At 40.6% G+C, this 23,693-nt stretch overlaps 1 protein-coding gene across 3 annotated transcripts in view; it reads left to right on the forward strand.

The window, feature by feature from the left end:
* Positions 1-23,693, forward strand: part of LOC108300492 (tubulin-specific chaperone cofactor E-like protein) — a 165,233-nt gene that overhangs the window by 65,235 nt on the left and 76,305 nt on the right. For 2 of the 3 annotated variants that reach the window (XM_017523560.2, XM_017523562.2), the window contains exon 8: positions 5,032-9,026. In XM_017523560.2, coding sequence (XP_017379049.1) covers positions 5,032-5,350 — 319 coding nt within the window. In that variant the 3' untranslated portion in view covers positions 5,351-9,026. Of the gene's footprint in view, positions 1-5,031; positions 9,027-21,037; positions 21,103-23,693 lie in introns of those variants that run through there. The other variant, XM_037736754.1, reaches the window with a different exon arrangement.

A 23,693-nucleotide genomic window follows, 5' to 3' on the forward strand; every position in this document is an offset into this window, starting at 1 on the left:
TTTTTTTTATCTTACTCCTCTAGCTCTTTCAATTTTGATGATAGAGTGTCAATTTTCGATCTTTCCTTGCTTCTCATATGGGCATTTATTGCTATAAATTTTCCTCTAGACACTGCTTTAAATGTGTCCCAGAGATTCTGGTACATTTTGTCTTCATTCTCGTTGGTGTTAAAGAAGATCTTCATTTCTGCCTTCATTTCATTGTTTATCCAACGTTCAAGATCCAGTTGTGCAGTTCTGAGTTAGTTTCTTAATCCTGAGTTCTAATTTGATTGTGCTGTGGTCTGTGATACTGTTTGTTATGATTTCCGTTCTTTTGCATTTGCTGAGTAGTGAGTGAGCATTTACTTCCAATTTTGTGGTCAATTTTAGAGTACATGTGATGTGGTGCTGAGAAGAATGTATATTCTGTGGATTTGGGGTGGGGAGTGCTGTATATTTCTATTAGGTTTGCTTGGTCCAGATCTGAGTTCAATTCCTGGATATCCTTGTTAATTTTCTGTCTTGTTGATCTGTCTAATATAGACAGTGGAGTGTTAAAGTCTCCCACTGTTATTGTGTGGGAGTCTAACTCTCTTTGTAGGTCATTAAGAACTTGCTTTATGTATTTGGGCGCTCCTGTATTGGGTATGTATATATTTAGGATCGTTAGCTCTTCTTGTTGCATTGATCCTTTTACCATTATGTAATGCCCTTCTTTGTCTCTTTTGATCTTTGTTGGTTTAAAGTCTATTTTATCAGAGGCTAGGATTGCAACTCCTGCTTTTATTTGCTCTCCATTTGCTTGATAAATCTTCCTCCATCCCTTTATTTTGAGCCAATGGGTGTCCTTGCATGTGAGATGGGTTTCTTGGATACAGCACACCGATGGGTTTTGACTTTTTATCCAATTTGCCAGTCTGTATCTTTTGATTGGGACATTTAGCCCATTTACATTTAAGGTTAATATTGTTATGTGTGAATTTGATCCTGCCATTTTGATGCTAGCTGGTTGTTTTGCCCATTAGTTGATGCAGTTTCTTCATTGTGTTGATGCTCTTTACCATTTGGTACATTTTTGGAGTAGCTGGTACTGGTTGTTCCTTTCTATGTTTAGTGCTGCTTTCAGGAGCTCTTGTAAGGCAGGCCTAGTGGTGATGAAATCTCTGAGCAATTGCTTGTTTGTAAAGGATTTTATTTCTCCTTCACTTATGAAGCTTAGTTTAGCTGGATATGAAATTCTAGGTTGAAAGTTCTTTTCTTTAAGGATGTTGAATATTGGCCTCCACTCTATTCTGACTTATAGGGCTTCTGCTGAGAGATCCCCTGTGAGTCTAATGGGCTTCCCTTTGTGGGTAACCTGACCTTTCTCTCTGGCTGCCCTTAGCATTTTTTCCTTCATTTCAACTCTGGTGAATCTGACGATTATGTGTCTTGGGGTTGCTCTGCTTGAGGAATATCTTTGTGGTGTCCTCTGTATTTCCTGGACTTGAATATGGGCCTGCCTTGGTAGGTTGGGGAAGTTTTCCTGGATAATACCCTGAATAGTGTTTTCCAGCTTAGATTCATTCTCTCCGTCACATTCAGGTACACCTGTCAAACGTAGATTAGTCTTTTTACATAATCCCATATTGCTTGGAGTCTTTGTTCATTTCTTTTTACTCTTTTTTTCTCTAATCATGCCTTCTCATTTTATTTCATTGTGTTGATCTTCAATCTCTGATATCCCTTCTTCTGCTTGGTCTCTTTGGCTATTGAAACTTGTGTATGCTTCATGAAGTTCTCATGTTGTGTTTTTCAGCTCCATCAGGTGATTTATATTCTTCTCTAAGCTGTTTATTCTCATTAGCATTTCGTCAAACCTTTTTTCAAGGTTCTTAGTTTCTTTACATTGGGTTAGAACATGTTCTTTTAGCTCTGAAAAGTTTGTCATTACCCACCTTCTGAAGCCTGTTTCTGTCAATTTATCAGACTCATTCTCTATCCAATTTTGTTCCCTTGCTGGTGAGGAGTTGTGATCCTTGGAGGAGGAGAGGCCTTTTGGTTTTGGGTGTTTTCATCGTTTTTGTGCTTGATTCTTCCCATCTTTGTGGATTTATCTACCTGTGGTCTTTGCAGTTGGTGACTTTCGGATGGGGTCTCTGAGTGGACATCCTTTTTGTTGATGATGAAGTTACTTCTTTCTGTTTTTTTTAGTTTTCCTTCTAACAGTCAGGCCCCTCTGCTCTAGGACTGCTGGAGGTCCACTCCAGATCCTGCTTGCCTGGGAATTGCCTGCAGTGGCTGCAGAAGAACAGTAAGGATTTCTGCCAGTTTCTTCTTCTGTTATCTTAGTCCCAGAAGGATAGTCACCAGATGTCATCCTGAGGTCTCCTTTATGAGGTGTCTCTTTGGATATACAGGGGTCAGGGAGCTGCTTGAGGAGGCAGTCTGACCCTTATAGGAGCTCAAATGCTGAGCTGTGAGCTCTGTTGTTCCATTAAGAGCTACATTTAAGGCTCTTAATGGAACATTAAGGGCAAGTACATTTAAGTCTGCTGCAGTGGAACCTGTAACCACCTTTTTTCCCAGGTGCTCTGTCCTGGGAAGGTGGGGCTTTATTTATAAGTTCCTGATGTGCTGCTGCCTTTTTTCAGAGATGCCCTGCCCAGTGAGGTGGTAGCCTAGTCATAGTCTGCCAGCAGAGGCATTGCTGAGCTGCCATGGGCTCTGCCCAGCTGCTGTGTGAACTTCCTTGCAGTTTTGTTTATAGAGGTATAGTTAGACCTGCCTTGGTAATGGCGGTCTGCCTCTGTAATGGCGGACTGCCTCAGTAATGGAGGACTGCCTTAGTAATGGCAGACTTTGTCGCTAATGGTGGACTTCCTCGGTAATGGTGGACTGCCTTGGTAGTGGTGGACTGCCTCAGTAATGGCAGACACCTGTCCCCCTGACCGAGCTGGACTGTCCCAAGTCCAGCTGCACTTGCTGTGAAACTCTCAATCCAGAGCATTTCAGATTGCTGGTCTTTGTGGGGGTAGGTCCTGCTGAGCCAGATCACCTGGCTCCCTGTTTCAGCCCCTTTTTTTTTTCAGTTGAATGGGCGGCTCTGTCTCCCGGTACCAGTTGAAACAGCCGCCCAGATTTGTGTGAGTTTTTGTGCAGAGACCAGCTGCACCAGCTGAAACAGCCATGCTGGAAACTTGTGGCGCTTTTCAGCCCGGGAATCTCCTGGTCTGTGGGCAGTAATAACTCGTTTGGAAATGTAGCGATCACTCACCCTCTGTGTTGTTCTCACTGGGAACTGCACTCCAGAGCTGTTCCTATTCAGCCATCCTGGGTTCAGTTCTTACTTGACCACTGGGTTCTGCTGTCTTTTCTGAGATTTTGTTAAATTTTCATAACCTAGTTTCAGTTCTTTGAAGGCATATACTAGGATATGGGGTGGAGAAAAGATAACCCTAGACTTTGGGTAATCTTACCTTTTCAGTTTGGAGCCTTGGAAAATTTTAAGTCCTGGTAGCTTTGTTTTTCTTTCTTTTGCTTTGTTTTGTTTTGTTTGCCTTTGCTAAAATCCTGATATCCTGAAGTCTCACCTAAGTAAATTTCAATCTTATATTTTTTAATGGGTGTGTGTGCTTTAATAATAGAAGCTCCAGAGCAGCAGTAATATAATGTAAATATTTTCATTTTTTTATGAACATAGAATTTACAAAGTGTTTACTCATTTCTTATTTTATTTAGTTTTTATGACTGTCTTATACAGTAGGAAAGGCAGAAATTATTCCTGATCTTACTAATGAGGAAACTGAGATCCAAAAAGACAGAGTAGTTGCCAAGTCACACAGCTAATTATAAGATGGAGTCAAGACCCTGAAGACAGAGCCAGGGCTATTTTTACCATTCCCTGTTATTTCTACTTATTGAAAATGATTACTTCCATCTCTAAGCACAGCCATCTTTTTTTTTTTATTTTAAGAGATGGGGGTCTTACTATGTTGCCCATGCTGGTCAAACTCCTGGGCTCAAGTGATTCTTCCCCTTGGGCTTCCCAAGGTGGTAGGATTCCAGGTATGAGCACTTACTGTATCTTTAATGCACCCACAAACCTTATTATGACACTGATTTTAATTGCGTTAAATCTAAAAGTGGTGTGGGGGAGGTAGGAGAATAATTTTATGTGACTTGTATTCTGATCCTTAATTAAAGTGACTTCAGTGTTTAATCTTGTTTTAATAAAACTAATACTAATTTTTTTCAGCATTTTTTCCCCTTCTGGTATGTAGGAAACTTCTAAGAGTCCTTGATAAAATCAGATCTAAATCCTCGAAGGCTGGCGGTGCAGACAAGATTTTCTTTATGGGAAACATGACCTTTGTGGGCCCTATTCTCATCTCTGTAATTCACTTTCCTCTTGGTGTCTTTTTCTCTGTATTCCTTCCTTGATCAAGAAACATACATCTCTTATTTAACACTTTTTTCCAAGAGTGTATTCTTGAGTCTTCCATAACTTCTATGTATTACACCTGAGATTAGGTTGGAACATTCAAACAAGGCATCACTGAAAGAGCTAGGTTAATTGCTAACATACAACTGCATGTTTTTGTTTATAAGTTATATCTTCTCCAGGTGTCAGAAACTGCTAGCCTCCTTCCACCTTTCCATCTATTCCCAAGACTTACATGCCTACATGTCTGTCTGTCTTGATGATGACACCCCAGAAAGCAAGTTCTACAGAGAGACTGGAATTCTATTATCTTTATGTTGTCTACTTTTATAGGTTTCATTTCTTTTGATGCCTATTCTTATGTAATAATCGATTAACAGTAGGTATAGTGACCATCTTCAGGAAAAATGATTCCCCTGTCCACAAAGATATGGTTTTGCTGTGCCCTCCCTAGGGCACTCATGTTAGGTCACAGAATCTACAGGGGTCATGTGATAGAATAAGATTTTTAAAAGATGTTGAGAGTAGTAATATAGTTTATCTGTAGTTGGGAAGAAGTCCACAGTTCATGTGCTAGTAGTTTAAGCTGACACTGTTTTATGTTTTTCTTTTTTTAATCCTTCTAGGTATCATGAACTGATCACAAAATATGGGAAGTTGGAGCCTTTGGCAGAAGTGGACCTAAGACCCCAGAGCAGTGCAAAAGTAGAAGTCCACTTTAACGATCAGGTGGAAGAAATGAGTATTCGTCTGGACCAAACAGTTGCAGAACTAAAGAAACAGTTAAAAACTCTAGTACAATTACCCACAAGCAACATGCTTCTCTACTATTTTGACCATGAAGCACCCTTTGGCCCAGAGGAAATGAAGTACAGCTCTCGGGCATTGCATTCTTTCGGCATTAGGGATGGAGATAAAATTTATGTGGAATCCAAAACAAAATAACCTCTACCAGCCTTGTGAAAACATACGCATAAGGACTTGTTGCAGGGCATTTGTTTTTAATGTGGTTTTCTTTAGGAGGGAGAAGATTGTTTTTGTTTTGTTTTGTTCTGTTTAGGTTTGGGAGGGGTTTTGTATATTTTTCCCCTGGAGTGGGTAGGGGGCCATTTTTGGTATTTTCTACCACAGGTTTATTTGGCTCAGCCAGCGGAATTGGCCACATTTCCAGTCTATGTGCCCTCTCTGAGGAAAGATGACAAAGAAATCACCGCCTTCTTACTGTGTTCACTGGGATTTGTCTGCCACTTGGTTATCATTACTGTTGGGTGTACTTATGAAGATAGCATGAACAGTGTAGCCCCTCAGAAGGGTCTCTTAGAGAATTTAAATGAGGAGACAAGGAATCTTCACAGGAAGGGCCAGAACCTTTCTCTCCTAGTTCTTCCTTCCGCTGCCCTCCCTCCTTGCCTTTTTTGGTTCAATTCCATTTTTTTTATTTTGACATGTGGTTTGCCTAATATTTTTGTTGTGTTTAGAATTAACTTCTCATTTCTCAACCTGGGTGATTTTTTTTTTTTGTTCTCATTTCTCTCTTTTGAAATAATTGAAAGTGTTTTAAGAATTTTTCAACCTGATTCTAATCTCAGGTATGCAGTAAGAGGCTATAACTCTGTTAGAACCTTGAAGAAGAGTAGATGTAGAGTGAAAACTCCAGGAAAACTTGCAGTTGTTCCAGAAGCACCACAGAACAGTCTGATCTCTTTGTATGTTACCAACTCACTTTTAATGCCCCTAGTACATTATATCAGTCATTACCTATGTCAGATTCCAGAGTTCTTTTATTTTTGCTTATTGAATATATTTTCTCATATCTTTCTTTTTCATTACTTTAAGCTACTGGGAATTGAGGCCTGACTTTATAAAGAATCCAGTAGAGTCCTGGATATCTGTGCCAGGAGAGTTGAGAATTAGCTCATAAACTATCTGTGGTGTGTGTGGGGGAATGTGGGGGAAGAGCTTATGACTTTCCCACCTGTGTCATTCATTCAAAGCCCTTGCTCTTGCACTTTGCAATCAAAAGTAGGAAACATTAATCAAAGGGAGCTTTTATTCCCAGATTTTCCCTGGGACTTTGTGATGTCATAATTGGACAATTCTTTTGTTTTGCATTTCAATTTAGTTGACTCATAGAAGAATAACTGCCCAACCTATGAGTAAAGTGTAAGTGTCAAAACTTCAGAATTGCCTCTAAGTCATATTTTTGCAGAAGCACATTTAAAGCACTTTTCTTTAAAAGCTAGTTCCTTATGTGCTCTGAAATCTTTTTGTTTGTTCTTCTGTTCCTTTGTTAATCAGATGTAATCCCTTTCTTTAATGTGTATTTTTCTTGGTCCATCATGTTTACAGATGGGAGACTTGAGAAATACTTAGCATAACTGGGGCGGAAGGTGTGTAAGTGAAGTATTTTTTCAAAGAATGCAATTATTATCTGATTGCATTTGACCTTTTGACCTTTGTTACATAATTCCACCCCTCCTACAAATTTAATTTTTTATGAAGTTTTTAGATGACTCTTGTAAATTCTTCATGTATGAGGAGTTGTGTTTATTAATGCTACTTTTTAAATTTTCCTGTGCCATGTGGCAGATGTTTATTCTCTTAATGCACTTCAGGTTTGCTATCTGTAAAGCCTTTGACCCAGGCCTATTGAGTCAAATCTACATTCAGTGTAACATTAAAGGTGGAAACCAAAGGGTTTGAGAAAGATGAATAAGGCCTATTCTCCTTCTGCTGCAGACTTCATCTTTCAAAATCATAAAAATGAGCAACGGAGATCCAGGCTGGGCATGGACAAGAATAATTATTTTGCAAACACATTTTCCTGACATATTTTTGGAAGTAAGAAAAAAGTGTGGCAACAGTATCATGAAGATTGAAACTGTAGGTGCTTTGTGTATGTACGCATGAGTGCAGACGAGTTTGAGAGAGATACAGTGTAATTGAGCCCTTTGCTTTTGTCAGCCTGGGAAACAGATGCACTCTTATTTTTTGAAGTTGTATGACCCCGGACTGTTCCACAGCAGAAGGCAGAACAAACACTTATGTTATGCTTTAATCATAAGTGGAATGGTCACAATTAATAAGATATTTTATATATGGCAAAGTTTTATGAAATGCTTTTTTACTGTTAGAGACCTGTTTCTTCTGTTATCACAGAACACAGTGTTTATCAACTGCGGGCATAATTCTTTTATTATACAGTTGCATGTAAAGGGAGCTTCTCATTTAATTCAGCGGATGTGGGTATTTTTAGGGCATTGTAATTGATGGTTTTAATAATTGCCAAATAATTTTTGATTAAGAGAAAAAATGTAATACAATTACTGGTCTTTTAGAGTTACAGAACAGAAGTAAATGAAAAAAGCTATCTGAGCATGTGTACTTACAGATTCATTTGGGTGGCTGAGTAAAAATGCTGCTTTTGAAATAAAATTGGTGCTGTGTAGACACTTGTAACCAAAATTATTTTTGTAACAGGACTAAAAGAAGAAGAGAAGAGACCATGGACCTTGAGTCTACATGTTATGCCTAATTGATTGTCTGCAGCTTACCTGTATTTTAATATTGACTTTGTCCAGATTCAGTGAGAGCATATTATTAACATTATGAGGCAAAATGCTGTCATAGCCAGTATTACTGATATATTGCTGTAGGCACAATATATAGAACATATCTTTTCTAAAATAAGAATTATTTCCAGTTATGAAAAAGGCAAAGAGTAATAAAACCAAATCAAAACCAAGGGATTCTTTCTACATGTGGGTGAATAGCTGCTGAAGCCACAGTAGAAATCAATTTTTGAATTTGAATTGTTGAAATATCCTAGATTGCATTAAAGGATGAAATCCAGAGTCACATATCTTTTTTTATTATTAAAAGCTTCTGCAACCTTTTGCCACCATTGCCATAAATATGTAAGAAAAGCAGATAGTATAAGCCCCTTGTTTATTAAGACCTCTCAGTAAATATTAAGCCCCAAATATAATTTAAGCTAGTAATAACAGGGCTGAATGCTACAATGTTTTTAAAAATGTTGTTTATTTTTAAAGAAAAGAACATCCCATTCTAACCAGATGTTCCAGCTATGTCGCTAAACCAGCAGTGGCAGGAGCAGAGAGCACTTGCATTAAGAGCTGATCACCATTTGAGGCACGCCGCTGATAGCTGTTACTAACGCACATGTGAGTGTAGCTTGCTACATGGAAATGCTAGGCTCTAGGGCATGTAAAACGTGAATACAGAATACTAGATTGTTCTAAGTAATGTAATTTCTGTTTATGAATTTGATTTTTCCCTTCATTTCATGTCAGATTGAAAATGCAAACAAACTGCTTTCAAGAACACCCAGAAGCTATCTGTGGTACCAGATGTGTTGTGAACACTCTACTATTTTTCATAGGTGCTTCCTTGAAATATATGTCCATTGTAGTGATGGAGAGGGACTGGACTCTCTCAGGCTCTTTACTTGCCAGTTGTCTCCTGGAGTTAATGGAAAAATATATATATATATATATTTTATTTTAGAACATAATTTAAACATGAAGATCTATTCTTTGCACTTTTTATTAATATATATAGAGAGATAATCTTTAAAAAAATTAAAATTCAAATCCATTTTCTCTTTGTGTTCTGATTTTTTTTTCTGGAGTGTGGGGTCAAGGTATATGTTTATTTTTATATAGCTAAAAATGTTCACTGGTTCTGTGGTTGAGTTCTCTGTAGGATTGTCCCAAACTTAAGTCTGACCATTTTGAAAAATTTAATTGGAATTTTTCCAGAGTTGAAAACTACAAAACAAAGATTCATAAGAAATGTGTGATTGCTTTTCTGTTAGCAAAATCTTATACTTCTGACATGCTCCTTATACTCCTTTTTTATCCTTTGAGGATAAACCCTCTCTTGAGATATTTGGCATCACCGTTTATGAGTAAGATTGAAAATCTCATTTGTTGAAATTAAAATTTGCCACTTCTTATTCAGGGGGTACTTTTTTCCTTAGAAAATAGTATTTTGTAAGTATTAGAATTTTGTACATTTGAACCCTGCTTGCTTATCAATAATTTCTTGAAAAGCCATTATGAATTAACCTTCCACCAAGGATTAAAGTCTAAGGACTACTTTATTTCTGTATTGAAGAGAGAGTCCATTAACTTCTCTTTCAATGCCTCAGAAGTACATAAATATCATGACCTGTTTAAATTTAAGATTATTTCTGCTTGCTATTCAGACTTCAAAGAATTATGATTTAAACCTCAGTGCTACATTTTATTTAATTACTATTTAATGTGAGCTTCTCTGAGTACCTGCAAAGCAGACATGTATCAAGACATCCAATTACTACTGAACTGAAAATGCTGTGACGTTCTCTAGTTACTAGAATGGATTTAAAACAAGAAGGTTGAGTTTTGAAGTCACATTTCTCTTTCAGTTCTTCTCTGGAAAAGAAGTTCCTATTTGGTCTTTACAACAACCCTACAAAGTCAGCACTCTTATCTCCATTTTCTTACTAGTGAGGAAGTTGATGCACAGATAGGTTAAGTAATACCAAAAGTCACGTGGCTGGTAAATGACAAGACCAGGATGCAAACCCAAGCAGTTTGGTTGCGGAATCTATGCACTGACAGCTGTACTGTAGTGCTTGCTGCTAAAGTTCCCCAGCACACACCTTTATTGTTAGTCTTCCTTTTCACTGAAAAACTAAAATGAGATGTCCTCAATATCCATTTTCTAAATTGATAGGCTCTGTAACAGAATCACTGATGTGGCTAATAGCTCTAGATCCAGATTGGAATTTGCCCTCGCCATTTCCAGGATTGTGAAATTGTGGTTGGGACAGATCTGTTGTCCTCCCTTCTCCTCTGAAATGCCATACTGGACACAGGCTGGGTGTCATTCACAAGAATAAATGAACCAGTAATGTGACCCAAGAAGACTGATGATTTATTTTTTAACCTTGGGACATTCTAGAGCCCTAAAACTGGTTTCAGCAGATAGCCGAAGGTGAGAGAGATCACTCAGTTCTAACTCACACTTTTATCAAGGAGGCATAATATTCCAAGTGAACTTAAAATTGGCATTTATCAAGGAAAAACAATAATGTTCCAGGAGTCTTTATCAAAGATTCTGTTATTGGAAAGGATGAAGCAGTCACACTGCTGTTCCTCCTTAAAATTCAAGAGACAGCCTTGTAAAGCATATATGACTCTAAAAATAAAGGAGACAGGTTTTCTATTATGGTCTGCAAGATCTAAATAAAAAAAAAAAAAAAAAAAAGACAATGCAATTTCAGTTCATCAGATCATTCTGACTTCATCCTTGAATGCTTCTTAGTCACCTAAGTAATACTATTAAGGTGTTTAATAAATAAGAATGAGACTAGGGGAAGCAGACATCAAATAATACAGACTAAAGAGAGAAAAATGTTTTCTGAAATATTCGATACATTTGAGGGCAGATGTAAGCTTTATTCCACTGTTAGGGAATACAGCTAGGACAACAGGAACTGTCTCGGTTGTGTTAACATTTCGTTTGCTTTAAATTTAAATTTCATTTTTCCATTACCTCATACATTTTGAGGCTCCTGTTATGGACTACATTACCATTTTCAGGGAGAATGTAAGTATAGCCTTAGATGTAATCATCTTAATGAGCTAGATCTAGGAGGTTAGATATTATTCAATCAGTGGATAAGTGGTTAAAACAACTGCACTACAGAAATATCTGGACTCCATAGTAGAGCATACAATGAAGCAAAACAGTTGTACAGGGCTTGTAAATTTATCAAAGACACCAGTGTCACAGATTCTGTTGTCCAGGAAGCAGATGCTGAGGTGGAGTTGGGAGTGCAGGGAGCGTTGTTGGGGAGTAACACCTGTGAAAGAACAGGGGAAGAAGTAGGGTTGAGCAAGAGGCACCATCAGACCATGCTACAGACATAAGTCGGTCAGCCCAGTGGGATGCTCTGGAGCAAAGATTTTCCATTAGAGAAGGCATGACTTGCCCAGAAATGGCCAGGGTCCTTTACCAATGCTTTTCTCAGTCGTCGATTTGGGAATGCCACAAGAACATAGCTTCAGCTTTAACACTGATACAAATGCTAAAGGAGCTAACAGTTGGAAGCTGTCGGCTAACCATACTTCTTGTAGCTGGAAACCACTCCTTTTCTGAGGATGGATCTGAGTTGTGCATCTTAGTGTCTGCCATGGTCCACTCTGTGCAATGTGTAGATCCAATTTTCCATCCATGATCAAGGGCAGCTCCTCTAATGGCCTAAAACCCCTGTCACTGCAGTTGATTTTAGGGCTACAACTGGTATCCACTCTCTCCCTCTTCTGCTTCTGCTTCCATTGTATCCCCTTGACTTTTGTCTCTCTGGTCTCAGTGGCTTACCTGGTGGTTTCACTCAAACCTTAAACCTTAATTCCTTATAGTCTGTGTTCTTGGTAACCATATGCTGCCCAGACTAGGGTTGCTATACTTGTCCATCACAGTCCTAATTGAGTAAGGGAGTACCAAGAGGTACCCAAATTGGTCACTGAGTTCCATATGTTATCCCTTAAACCCAACGTGTAACAACAGCCTTGCATCCTCCTGTTGATCAGAGTCAACTGCTCCTAAGGAGATGATGGTTCTTGTTCTTGCCTGCTAGTCTTTGGATACAAGGAGCCCAGTGTGCCCAGGCAGCATTACAGCTATAGCTTATCATTTGGGGGAACTCTTGCCATGTCCCCTGGTGAGAATGTACCCTCTTGAGGAACCAGGAGTTCAAACTGCATAGGCCAGAGATGAGGGGTTGGGGAGCACAAAGTTCCCCAGTAATCTTCGGGAGTAATGGCAAGTAGGGCCACTCCTACTTCCACACCTTGGTTCCTGGATCGATGTACTGGGGACACTGCATCCTACAAAGGTCTCTGACTCACTGTGTACACAGTATCCTGGAGAATACCACCTCATCCTTGCACAGTATTGTCTTCAGGGTGGTGCTTCACCTACTCCTTAAGCAATTTACTTCAATTCCCACCTAGGCTGGCATCTGCCTCATACTATTGCTACTCCAACCAGTGAATCCCATGGCCGTGGGCTAACTCCTACATTTTCTTTTCCATAAAGCAGGTTCCCTAGTCAGATGCTATTTTGCATGGAATTCTACACCTATGGATCAGGCATTCTGCAAGCCTCCCATTAGTGGTGCTGGCTGAGGCCCCTGGGCAAGAAAGGCATACTCATGTCCAGAATATGGCTTTATCCCTATGGAAAGGAAGTGCTGACCCTTCCAGGATGAAAGGGGTACAATTTGTTATTTTGCCACCAAATGGCCAATTGGTCTCCCCAACAGTAACATATTGGGGGTTCAGCCTTGGCCTCCGTTATTAGCAGGCTGAACATTTCAGAGATCACGGTAGATAGACCAGCCTTGCTAAATGGGAGTTCATGCTATTTGACCCATGCACAACCTGCATCCCTGCTGCTATAGCCACTTCATACCTGTACCCATTGGACCAACACTCACAAAGACTGCCTAACATCAGCTGGCCAAGTCATTTTGTCGACTTGGTTGTTTAGTTCCTCTTTTGTAGTGGGTATTTTCTGACGGGTGTTAATATGTGACACAAAGATCTTCACACTTCATGTCCATCCTCATCTGTCTATCCACATGTCTTTACTCGAGGGCCCTTTGTTACCGATTTTCCCGTCTTTTACTTTCTGGGCCCTTGTCCAGCCAGTTATGTGATTCACCACTGCCTCTGAGTTTGTACATATTCTAACCTCAGAACACTGTCTCCTTTGACAAAAATACATGACAAGATATATCACCCAAAGCTCCACACATTGAGAGGGTATTCTCTTGTCATTGTCTTTCAAACCACTTGAATGAGGCTGCCATGTAGCCAGCCAGTGTCGGCTTGAGGCTTGCACATACACACCATCCGAGTCCATCCATGCACCTGGCTTAGGCTTCTTTCTCCTCCTTCAGCTTGTCATATTCACCTTCCCACAAAAGGCCATATGTGTGATATGGCTGAGGAGCAGGTCCTGACACAACTGCGTCAGATGACATGGAGTCTGGACTAGCTACTCAGACATCTTACTCATGACTGGTTGCAGATAAGTCATTTCCATCTTATGCTACGTTGCTACTGGGTCCATCTGGCTTCATGACTTGGTGGATCCAACAAGGCCTAGGTCTTCATGGGAAGTTCTGGATAAACGACCGCTCTCTCTTGGACAAATATTCCATCACACGGCCCAGTCCCTTGAGAAAAGCTGATTTTCAGGAGGTGTGTAATTCTTTGCTGCAGATGGCATGACCTTTCTCCAGAACTCCAGGGCCCTGGGTGGTAGTTCTCCTGCTGGGGTTTGCAATAAACTCCATATTTCATCTTTTTCCACCACACACACATCCAGTATCAAAGGATCTACTGAACACATGGCCCAAGTAGCAGAGCTGCTTGCATAGTAGCCTGGAGTTGCAACAGAATTCTTTTATGTTTTCAGACCAACACAAAACTGGCTTAATTCCATGTCACCTGGAATGTGGGCTGGAGCAGTTTCCCTGGGTTTGGAACGTGTAGCCTCCAGAACCTGAAGAAGTCCACGAAGAAGAAAGAATTTCTTTGTAGAGAGGCTACAAGATGCAGCAATTTGTCTTTTCCTTTGGAGGAGTTGTCTCAGCATGTTCCTGGCCACTGGATTCCTTACAACTATGCTGAAATAGCATCCCTGAATCTTTGTAGGATTTATCTCCCACCTTCTGGAGCACATGTGTGTCACCAAGGCATCCAGCCTGCTGGCCATCTCTTACCCATCGTGACCAGTCTGTTGGTGTTGATGTTGTCAAGGTGTGTTCTGTAGTACCCAGATGGCTCAGATCTCTTTGCATTATAATATGAAAGAAGGTGGGAGTTATCATAGCCCTGGGGCAGAGCTAGAAATATATATATATATATTGCTGTCTGTTCCATAAAATGTGAACTATTTTTGATCCTCATTCCTGATTCAAACAGGAAAAAAAATGCACTTGTCAAATGAATGACCGCATATCATGTATCTGAAGCACAGCAGCTGCAATTGGTACTATTACTTGGTTGAACTTGGAGTCGTCCATAGCCATTCTCCAGAATCCATCCTGGCCAGTTCAATAAAGGTATGGTAGAGTCCACCACCCCTTTTCTTTAAGAGTGACACTAATCTTTACCATTCTCCTCACTGCCCAGGATGTAATATTCTTCTATATTACTACTTTAGCCAGAGTAGGAATAGGGAGTGTCAGAGATTTCCACTTGGCTTCCTTACTATGACAGTTGTTAATCTGTAGGCCAAAGACCCAGTGTGCCAAGTAGTCATATATCAATCCCAATTGTACACACTCACTGACCAGCTTCCCAATCTAACGAGTGGTAAGTCAGCCTGGTCTCTCCCCACGCACCCGATGTTCCCTCACAGCCAGATTCTCAAAGGCATTCGAATTCATGTTTGCCACCATCTTGTGTATCTGGTTATGCCCAGAGGGCATTTATACCAGCAGCAGTCCTGCCTCGAGAAGGATGGAGCATCCAGTGTGGGTCAAAAGGGCTAAGTATAAATATCCTAGAGCGCATGAAAAATGAAAGCAATTAGTATGCTGCTAGCGGTTTATTAAAACAGAGCCAACGATTTTGCTTCAAGACATTTAGATTGACTACTGGACTAAAACCTTAATAAAGGCTGGACAAGGAGAATCCTTCCCTAGATGAGTCTTTGACTTGAGCTTAATTTTATTGTACTATCTTGGGACTGGGAAAATAACCTTCAGGGGGTCTGCAGCACCTGTGAATCCACGTAAGCTTTTCTAGGATTCATTTTATTCCCTGAGCCCTAGGTGTTCCCACTTTAACAGGGTCTTTGGGTATCATTATTAACTCAAACTCCTTCTCTAACAAATTAGTCCTCAAAATGCCTAAGCATTCTCCTTCTTCCAGTCTATGGTCACTTGAGTAAATAGCCGAAGGTCTTTCTGGGAACAGACTGGGAAAATTACTATACATATCTGCCATGGTGTTGGAGGGCCCTTCCCTTTGGTGACCTGTTACCTTTCAGTCTACAGATTCCAGATTTGAAAACTGACTCAGGTCCAGAAACCAAGCAACGATCATGGCTTTTTATTGGGACCACTGCTCTCTGCGTTGCTCAACCATCATTGCTTTTTTTTTTTTTTTAAGCAGAGTCTTGTTCTGCCACCCAGGCTGGAGTGCAGTGGTGCGATCTCGGCTCACTGCAATCTCCACTTCACGGGTTCAAGCAATTCTCCTGCCTCAGCCTCCCAGGTAGCTGGGATTACAGGCACACTACACGCCCAGCTAATTTTTGTGTTTTTAGTAGAGATACGGTTTCACCTATAGGTCTTGAACTCCTGGTCTTGAACTCCTGACTTCAGGTGATCCATCTGCCTCAACCTTCCAAAGTAGTGCTGGGATTGCAGGTGTGAGCCACCGTGCCCAGCCCTTGCTCTTTTTTTATTATACAGAGGACGCGATGCTTTTGTTGGCTGCCCATCTGCTTTGCCCCTTGGATACTGTGCTCTATTAACCATGTCCTTGACTCTTCAAGCATCAGGCCCCTTGGCTGCCCCTCTGATCTTCTTGGTCATTATAAAAATTATGACTGCCCCCCCCCAACCTTCCTGGCTTCACACAGTAGAGTGATGTCACCTGGCCTATATTTCTTCAGGGACCCATCATCTTCGTTGCTAGCAGAGAGTCAAGTTTCATGACCACCTTTCCTGGCATTAGCCTTGGCTGACACTGGGGAGCCACCACTGAGCTGCTTAGTGATGTTGGTGCCTCCCTTCTCCAGTATATTCCTGCTGGCTTTGGTAGCTGGTGCATCTGTCCTCTGGCCTTCCATGGAAAATGATTGTCCAGTGGGCCTAGCAAAGTCACATGATATATCTATTCTAGCATGCAAACACCCAGGAGCCTTTCAGTCCCTTCACTGTGGCCATCAGCCATAGTGATTCAGGCATTTGAACCTTGCTCAGTGTGAGCCATCACTTTTTCCAGGCTTTTTGAAGCATCTCTAGGAGTGAGTTTGCACCATCCCCTGGAGTGCCCCTACGTCAACAAACTCTCCCTGGTTCTATCTTGTGGTGCAGCCTCCTTGATAGAGCAGCCTCAGAATCCAGCCCCTGGGGATGCCCTCCCCTCATCCCTACCAGTGTATGCTGGAGCTTCCCACTTGCAGCACCTTCATGGGCACAATGCCTTTCGTCTCCTGGCAGACCTGGCATATCTCTGGCTGGGTTATGCGGCAGTTGAGCTCTGATTACAGGCCTGGCATTCAGGAGAGAGGGTGGGAGAAGCTTTTGAAGGGAGCAACTGTTGCCTTGTGGGGGAAAGTCCTTTTTATTGTCTTCCTGTGCTGGGAGAAATTTTAGCTCCTGATGGTGCGGAGTAGGATGTGTCTAAAGGCTCAGAAGTTTTGAGAAATAAATCTTTGGAGGCGTCTACCCAGATAGCCTCCAAATGAGGCTAAGTATATAAAATAGTTATACAGAATACCTATACATATGTGTGTTCATGAGTATATGATAAATCCTATGTTTAATATATGTATATGTATGCATATAATATATATAATAAATTATAAATATATATATATGTGTTTTTCCCAACTAGGCCTTGATATTGGCATAGTAGAGCGGCTTCCCTTGAGCACCTGACCAAGTCTTTGTCATTCAGCAGGGCTCTCCAGAGCCAAAACTGCCCATTAGGGGAGTCTTGCTTTGGGTGGAAAGTGCTAGACCATGTAACCTGACCTTGGCCGGTCATTGGCTGTGGGCTGCCCCATGAAGAGTGTGCCCTGGGATTCAGCACTGACACTGAGCCTGAAGGTGCCGGGGGCTGGAGGCTGTTGGCCAACTGCACTTCTCACGTCTCTGCTGTACAGGGATCTGAGTGGCACATCTCCATGTCTGCCATAGCCAAAATAGCTGCATCATTTCAAAGTAGCTCACATCTGACCATCTGTTCCACAGAAAAAGGTATACGAAACTTAAGAAAACAAAACAAAAACAAAAACATTCCACACATAAAACCCATTCTGACTGGGCACGGTGGCTCATGCCTGTAATCCTAGCACTTTGGGAGGCCAAGGCGAGAGGGTGACCTGAAATCAAAATCAGGAGTTGGACACCAGCCTGGCCAACATGGTGAAACCCCGTCTGTACTAAAAATGCAAAACTTAGCCAGGTATGGTGGTGCACCCTGGTAATTTCAGCTGAGGTGGGAGAATTACCTGAACCTGGGAGGTGGTTTACAAAAGCAACAACAACAACATTCTACTTGATTTTAGGGGACCGTAGTTTTTGTTTTGTTGGCTCTGTCTTTCCTCTTGCCTATAAAACAGCATCGACTTCTGCCATCTCTTTTATAAAGCACAGATATCTTGGGTGACTAGCTCTGACCCATCCCCACCCTACCCCAGATCTAAATCTTGTCAGAAATCGTTGCTCACCTCACACTTTCAACAAAGTAAGTCCTCCTGCTGACACAGCATGAAAAGAGAATTTTGTCATTTGTCAATCTGTGACCACTGAGAACACACACCAGAACACACACTCACTGACCAGCTTCCCAGTCCAACGAGTGATAAGGCAGCCTGGTCTCTCCCCACGCACCCGATGTTCCCTCACAGTCGGATTCTCAAAGGCATTCGAATTCATGTTTGCCACCATCTTGTGTATCTGGTTATGCCCAGATGGCTTTTATACCAGCAGCAGTCCTGCCTCAAGAAGGACGGAGCATCCAGCGTGGGTCAAAAGGACTGAGATAAAAATATCCTAGAGCGCATGAAAAAAGAAGAAAGCAATTAGTATACTGCTAGCAGTTTATTAAAACAGAGCCAACGATTTTGCTTCAAGACATTTAGGTTGACTACTCAACTAAAACCTTAATAAAGGCTGGACAAGGAGAATCCTCTAGATGAGTCTTATTTTATTTTAAATAGGCACCCAAGAAACTAGATTTTCTCTTACGTAAATATGTGCCTTTCCAAGAACTCCTAGATTCCAAAGAAAAATAAATAGATGTGAGTCATTTGGAGAAAAGCAGTCATTTAACATCTGTAAGTAAATATGTGTTGAGGATTCATAATACCAGTGAGAGAATAAACAATGTGGGAAACCTGCTGAATTATCACAGGCTTTTGGAAAAACATGGAGTAATTTAAGCTAAAAAAAATTTCGTTCACCAAGCACTCTTGTCCGTTTTAAGACAACATGCTTAAACCCAGAATTATATTTCTTTTGTACAGTTGGCATTTAAATGTCTGTTCAGAGAAAATTTGGCATAATTTTTAAATTCCCAATGATTTGCAGAAGAGTTTTGTTTTTTTTTTTTCCTGCTACATTCAGGTTACTTCTTTCTTAATAAATTCCATTTAAACATTTTGATCGTAGATTTAGCTTATGCCTTAGCCAATCTTTCTCATTCCACATCTATAGGATGCTTGGAAGCATCTAACTGAGCATATTTCCCCCTTATTCACATGCCTTTTAAACTATTCACTTACTGCAAATTTTTATCGGAAAACGTTCATCTCCCACCTCTGCCTCCAGTGACCCTCACTGGGTGTCAGGGGAGGTTTCCAGGGCAGGGTTTGGGATTTCCCTGGTGGAAGATCATGTCTAGTACTATGTGCCTTGATAGATTTTGCCTGGAAAGTACCCTGTCCTGTCTCCAGCAGAGCAGTTCATCACAGAGAAAAGAGAGGGCATAAAACCTAAAAAGTTTGGAAAAGTTTCTTTAAATACTTCATGCATACCTGTGAAAAAATAGAGTAGAGCCTATCTGTGGCTACTGTTCAAAACCAGAGAAACAAAAAAAGACTTTAATAGAAAACCAACTTCATTTAAATGTTGGAGGCAGCTGCTTTGTTTGGAGTTTTAATCCCATGCCGGTGGATGCTAATTCTGTAACATTATACAGATGCCTTCTTTTGGGTACAAAGGTAGAAGGGGGGGTTCTTTTGTGTTTTTCAGTGCAAAGTGATTCTGATCAGAAAGGCCCAAGGTTTCAGCTCCAAGTACCTGACATTTCCATCTGAATCTACTTTTTTTTTTTAAGAGGAAAAAAAGGTTTAGTTTTTCAGGAAAAGAACCTCTCTACGCAATCCTGAAACTGATCTTTAGATTTACTTTTCCTTAATCAATAGAAAAAAACTTGATTGCAACTCAACACTTACCTGTCTCTAGTGCAGGACTAACTTAATTTTTGGTTTTAAGAGTACGGGATTCAGACATCATTTCAGGAATGAGAAATTATTGGCAACAAGTTGAGGAGAATTGACATGAATTCTTGTTTTACCTAATTTTTCGTGGTTTACCAAGATTTGGCTTAATATTTCTGAGTTCCTCCAGCCTCTACAGAACAGGTTAGTGACATTTTTCATAAATACAAATATCTAAATGAATCCTCCTTCCTCCTCTCTGAACCAGTTCCCTAAGGGCTCAAGTCTTAAACTTGCATGGTATCTGTCTCCTTTAAAGCTGTGTGTGATCTCTGCTAAAGCCTTTGTACCATTTTCTGCAAAGCTGACTATTATTTAATATGTGCTTGAAATTTCAACATGTACACTTGACAACTAAAGATTTGCAATAAAACTCTCACAGGATAAATTCATTGCCTTTCCCGTGAAAGTTTGGCTGAAGAACTGTGATAACTTCAAATGATAAGAGGAAGGTTTTTGTTTTTAAGAATACTGTCAAGAGCAGACTTCATGGTCTAGCCACGCACTTTGGTGATGTCTAACCTGAGCTTGCATCCGTGTTCTCATTGCAGCTTTGTGGAGTGACACAGACAAAACGTGCTCCTAATGGAGGGTAAAGCCACCGTGCAACTGAATGTAAACTAACATGAAAACAAGTTCATCTTTGCTATGATCCTTCTTTAAGTAACTTGTTGGAACGAATTGGTCGCTTGTGCCCTGGATTCTATTTTTATTGTAATTTCAGCCCTGGATTGGTTCCTTTTTATTACTAATGTGTCTGTCATTCATTTCCCTATGGGAAGTCAGTGGACAGAGTAGACTGTCCCTGAATCTTGTCAATACTTCAAAATCACGGACCGGCTCCATTCTTTGGAGACGGTGATGGCAAACTCTAAGTTCTCCTAGCAGTAGAACACGTTGTATTTTAACCATTTTTGTTTGATCCTGATAGAAAGCTGCTGTGAAAATCAGGAAGGACAGGTCTCACGGGGAAGTGGTTTCTGTTGCAGACACAACCCGGAATCTGCATGCGTCTTGAGCGTTGGGTCCTAGTTTTCAGTGCTTTGCTCCATGCAGAGGAGATACATTTCCTTTACTCATACTGCTTTCGCTCATTTCTAAATAATTACTTGACAATTTGAGTGATCTCATTACACTTCCAGACTGGCTTCTTCTGGGCATCTAATTTGTTCATGAAATGCTGAACTTAGGTGGACCTGCCAGCATTCAGGGGATTTCAGCCCGACTCAACACGGTTGATGTTGTGATATGAATTTGTTCTATGATGGTTTTGATGGTCTTGGGATTTGTCACCAAACACACCTGGTGTTCTATTTACTCTGGCAAGCTGGAGATTTTTTTTTCTTTTTCTTTTTAAAATTCCAGGATGAATTATTCATCATTCCTTAGAATTTGGATCTCTTTCATCTTTGCACTTGTACGGCACCAAGGTGAGTACTACAGAATTCCATAAAGCTCTCGGTTAGCATGCTCTTGAATTGGTAAAGACACGCTTTTATTGGAACCATAATTGTAAGGGCAGGTGCATGTGTGTANTTTAGCTGAATTCTCTATAACAGTTTACTCTGAAAACAGGCAAGCAAATAAATGATTCTCTGAACTCTTTAAATATAATTTGAAAGTTTTTGAAGAGAGAAAAATGTAATTGAATTCTATTATCAAGGGAAAAATTCATTAACTTTAAATGAGGTTTACTTATATTCCACTTTTTTCTTATTCAACTTCAAACACTGCTTGTATATGTCAGTTTGCCCTGAGATAATGGAGTAGATTTTTAAAATAATGCAAAATTATTTCCATTAAATGTCGATGAGATAGGTGTATGTGCACCCCATGTCTGATCACTGATTCCCATTAAGGCATTTAATTTGTGCTGGATACTTTAAATAATCTACTTATTTTAGCCAAAAATGAGGAAATTACAATGGCATTGATGTAGTGGTTTGTGTATCAGTGACCTTTTACATGGCCCCCAAATCTAAAACTGCAAGTGAAAGAAGACAATTATTCCTCTCAGCGATTCCTTCTTTTTCTCTGCATAGCACTGCCTTGGATAAGTGGAAGGCCACATATACTTTTTTCTACTGTTGTTTTGGACTTTAGACAAAGATGGGCAGTCTACATAGATTTTAACTTCTTATGGCTAAAATTCTAAGGCACCTTTCTTTATTTTGCCAGTTTGCTTAGTTCAGGTGGCACATGAGTACAAGTCTGAGATGAACACATCAAGCCCCTGTGCAGCTCTAATATTTTTCCCAAGTTGGTGAATTTAAACAGGTAACGCATAGTGTGAAGCACCACGAGAATGAAGGAGTGCCAATGACTTCAACCTTCTACCCGAGCTCCAAGAAAGTATATCTTATTGACGGAAGAAAAAAATCCTGGAAACATAGCTATTTTTATCGTGAAATTCTCAGCTTAGGGCAAGCAGGGTTAATTACTGTAGTTGAAACCTACGCCTTTGTATTTAGCACCATCTTTTTCATTTGACAAGTATTTATTATTTACTATATTAGATATTCTTGTTTGTATCCTTCTTAAAATTAAAAATATTTAACTGTCCATTTTTTCCTATTCAAAATTGTGAACGAATTAGGATTATCCACGAAGAGAAGACTCTTGCAAACTGCCTCACCTTTGCAGCAGAAGAGGAAGTTAGGGTCATTCTTGTTGGCCATGGTTTTCTGTCTCCTCCATCAGGGATTATGGGTTTTCCATTCCCTAGGCAGATTGGCCAATCAGTGTAACCCAAACTATCAATTCATCTTTTCATAAAAATGATTATAATTCAGTGTGAATTTGAGCCCTTATTCATACTTGGACACGACTCCTAAAAAGTTCCCCATGAAGGATAAATCCATGCCAGGACTTAATTTGTTACTGTTAACTTGAGAAACAAAAACCTGCATATAATACTATAGTAGAGCTTATAAATATATATTTTTTAATTCCTACCTTTCAGGAGTTTTTAATTTGTTGCTATTATGTAAATAGAAATGTTAGATGATCCCTTTTCATCTGCTGGTTGTAACATTAAATACATCCCATGGGCAAATAGCGTCTATGATCCAACACAGTGCCACCTATAGGCTCAAATTTGGGTGGCTTCTCAACAACTTCTGGAGTCTGGATGACAATACATATACACGAATAACCTGACTAGTTTTCCTGCTGTCTCTGGATGTCAGCCCCTGGAAAGAGATTAGCCCTCTGTTGAGGCAGAACTCCTCTTGCTCCCTGCTTCAGAATTGGAGAGCTGGCGCTTGGCCTGGTGCAATGGGGCTGCTTTCTGGCCCCTTTGCACTCTCTTTTACATGAGCTGTTGTCTGTTCACTAAAAGCCTCCCAAAGGAGCAAAGACAGTCCTTGGCCGGTTGCTCTCCAGCCTATCACTCCCATCAGTGCAGAGCAGGGACTTTCCCAAGGAGAAGGCCTGACATGAGAAAGGGGCGTTGGCATCTCACGGCAGCAAGTAGGAACCTCAAGAACTGTGACTGACGCCCAGAATGGGCTTGCCATTGCCCTATAAAAAAAGGAAAAAAGGGAGAGAACGATAATGTCCTATTGTTTCATATTTATTCAAGAGAAGAAAGGACAGAGGCAGAGAAAAGTGACACCCAAAATGTAGATTATTTCACAGATGCTATTGAACTGGATCCTCAATGATGCAGACCCCAGGGAGCTTGTCTCATCTCTCCCACAAAACTGAGCCACACCTTGCAACAAACAGTATGGACAGGAAACATGGGAGCAGCAAGCCAGGGCTGCCAGGAGATGGGGTGACCCTGTCAGCGGGGGGTACAGTGTGTGTTTGTGTGATGTGATGGCTCTCCGGTGACCAGGAGGACCAGTCAGAGAGCCCTGCACCTCTTCTCCAAAGAGTTCTCAAGGACCCAACCCCCTGGCCCTGGAGGATCTCATATCTGTCTTTTGTAAAAAGGAGTTGGGCAAAGAGCCCCTTGCAGGGTCAGCCCTCGATCAAGGTCATTCACAGACAAATTACTACAAATCCTCTCCTCTCA

This window comes from Cebus imitator, unplaced genomic scaffold (assembly GCF_001604975.1).
Source record: "Cebus imitator isolate Cc_AM_T3 unplaced genomic scaffold, Cebus_imitator-1.0 Scaffold28, whole genome shotgun sequence".
Lineage (NCBI taxonomy): Eukaryota > Metazoa > Chordata > Mammalia > Primates > Cebidae > Cebus > Cebus imitator.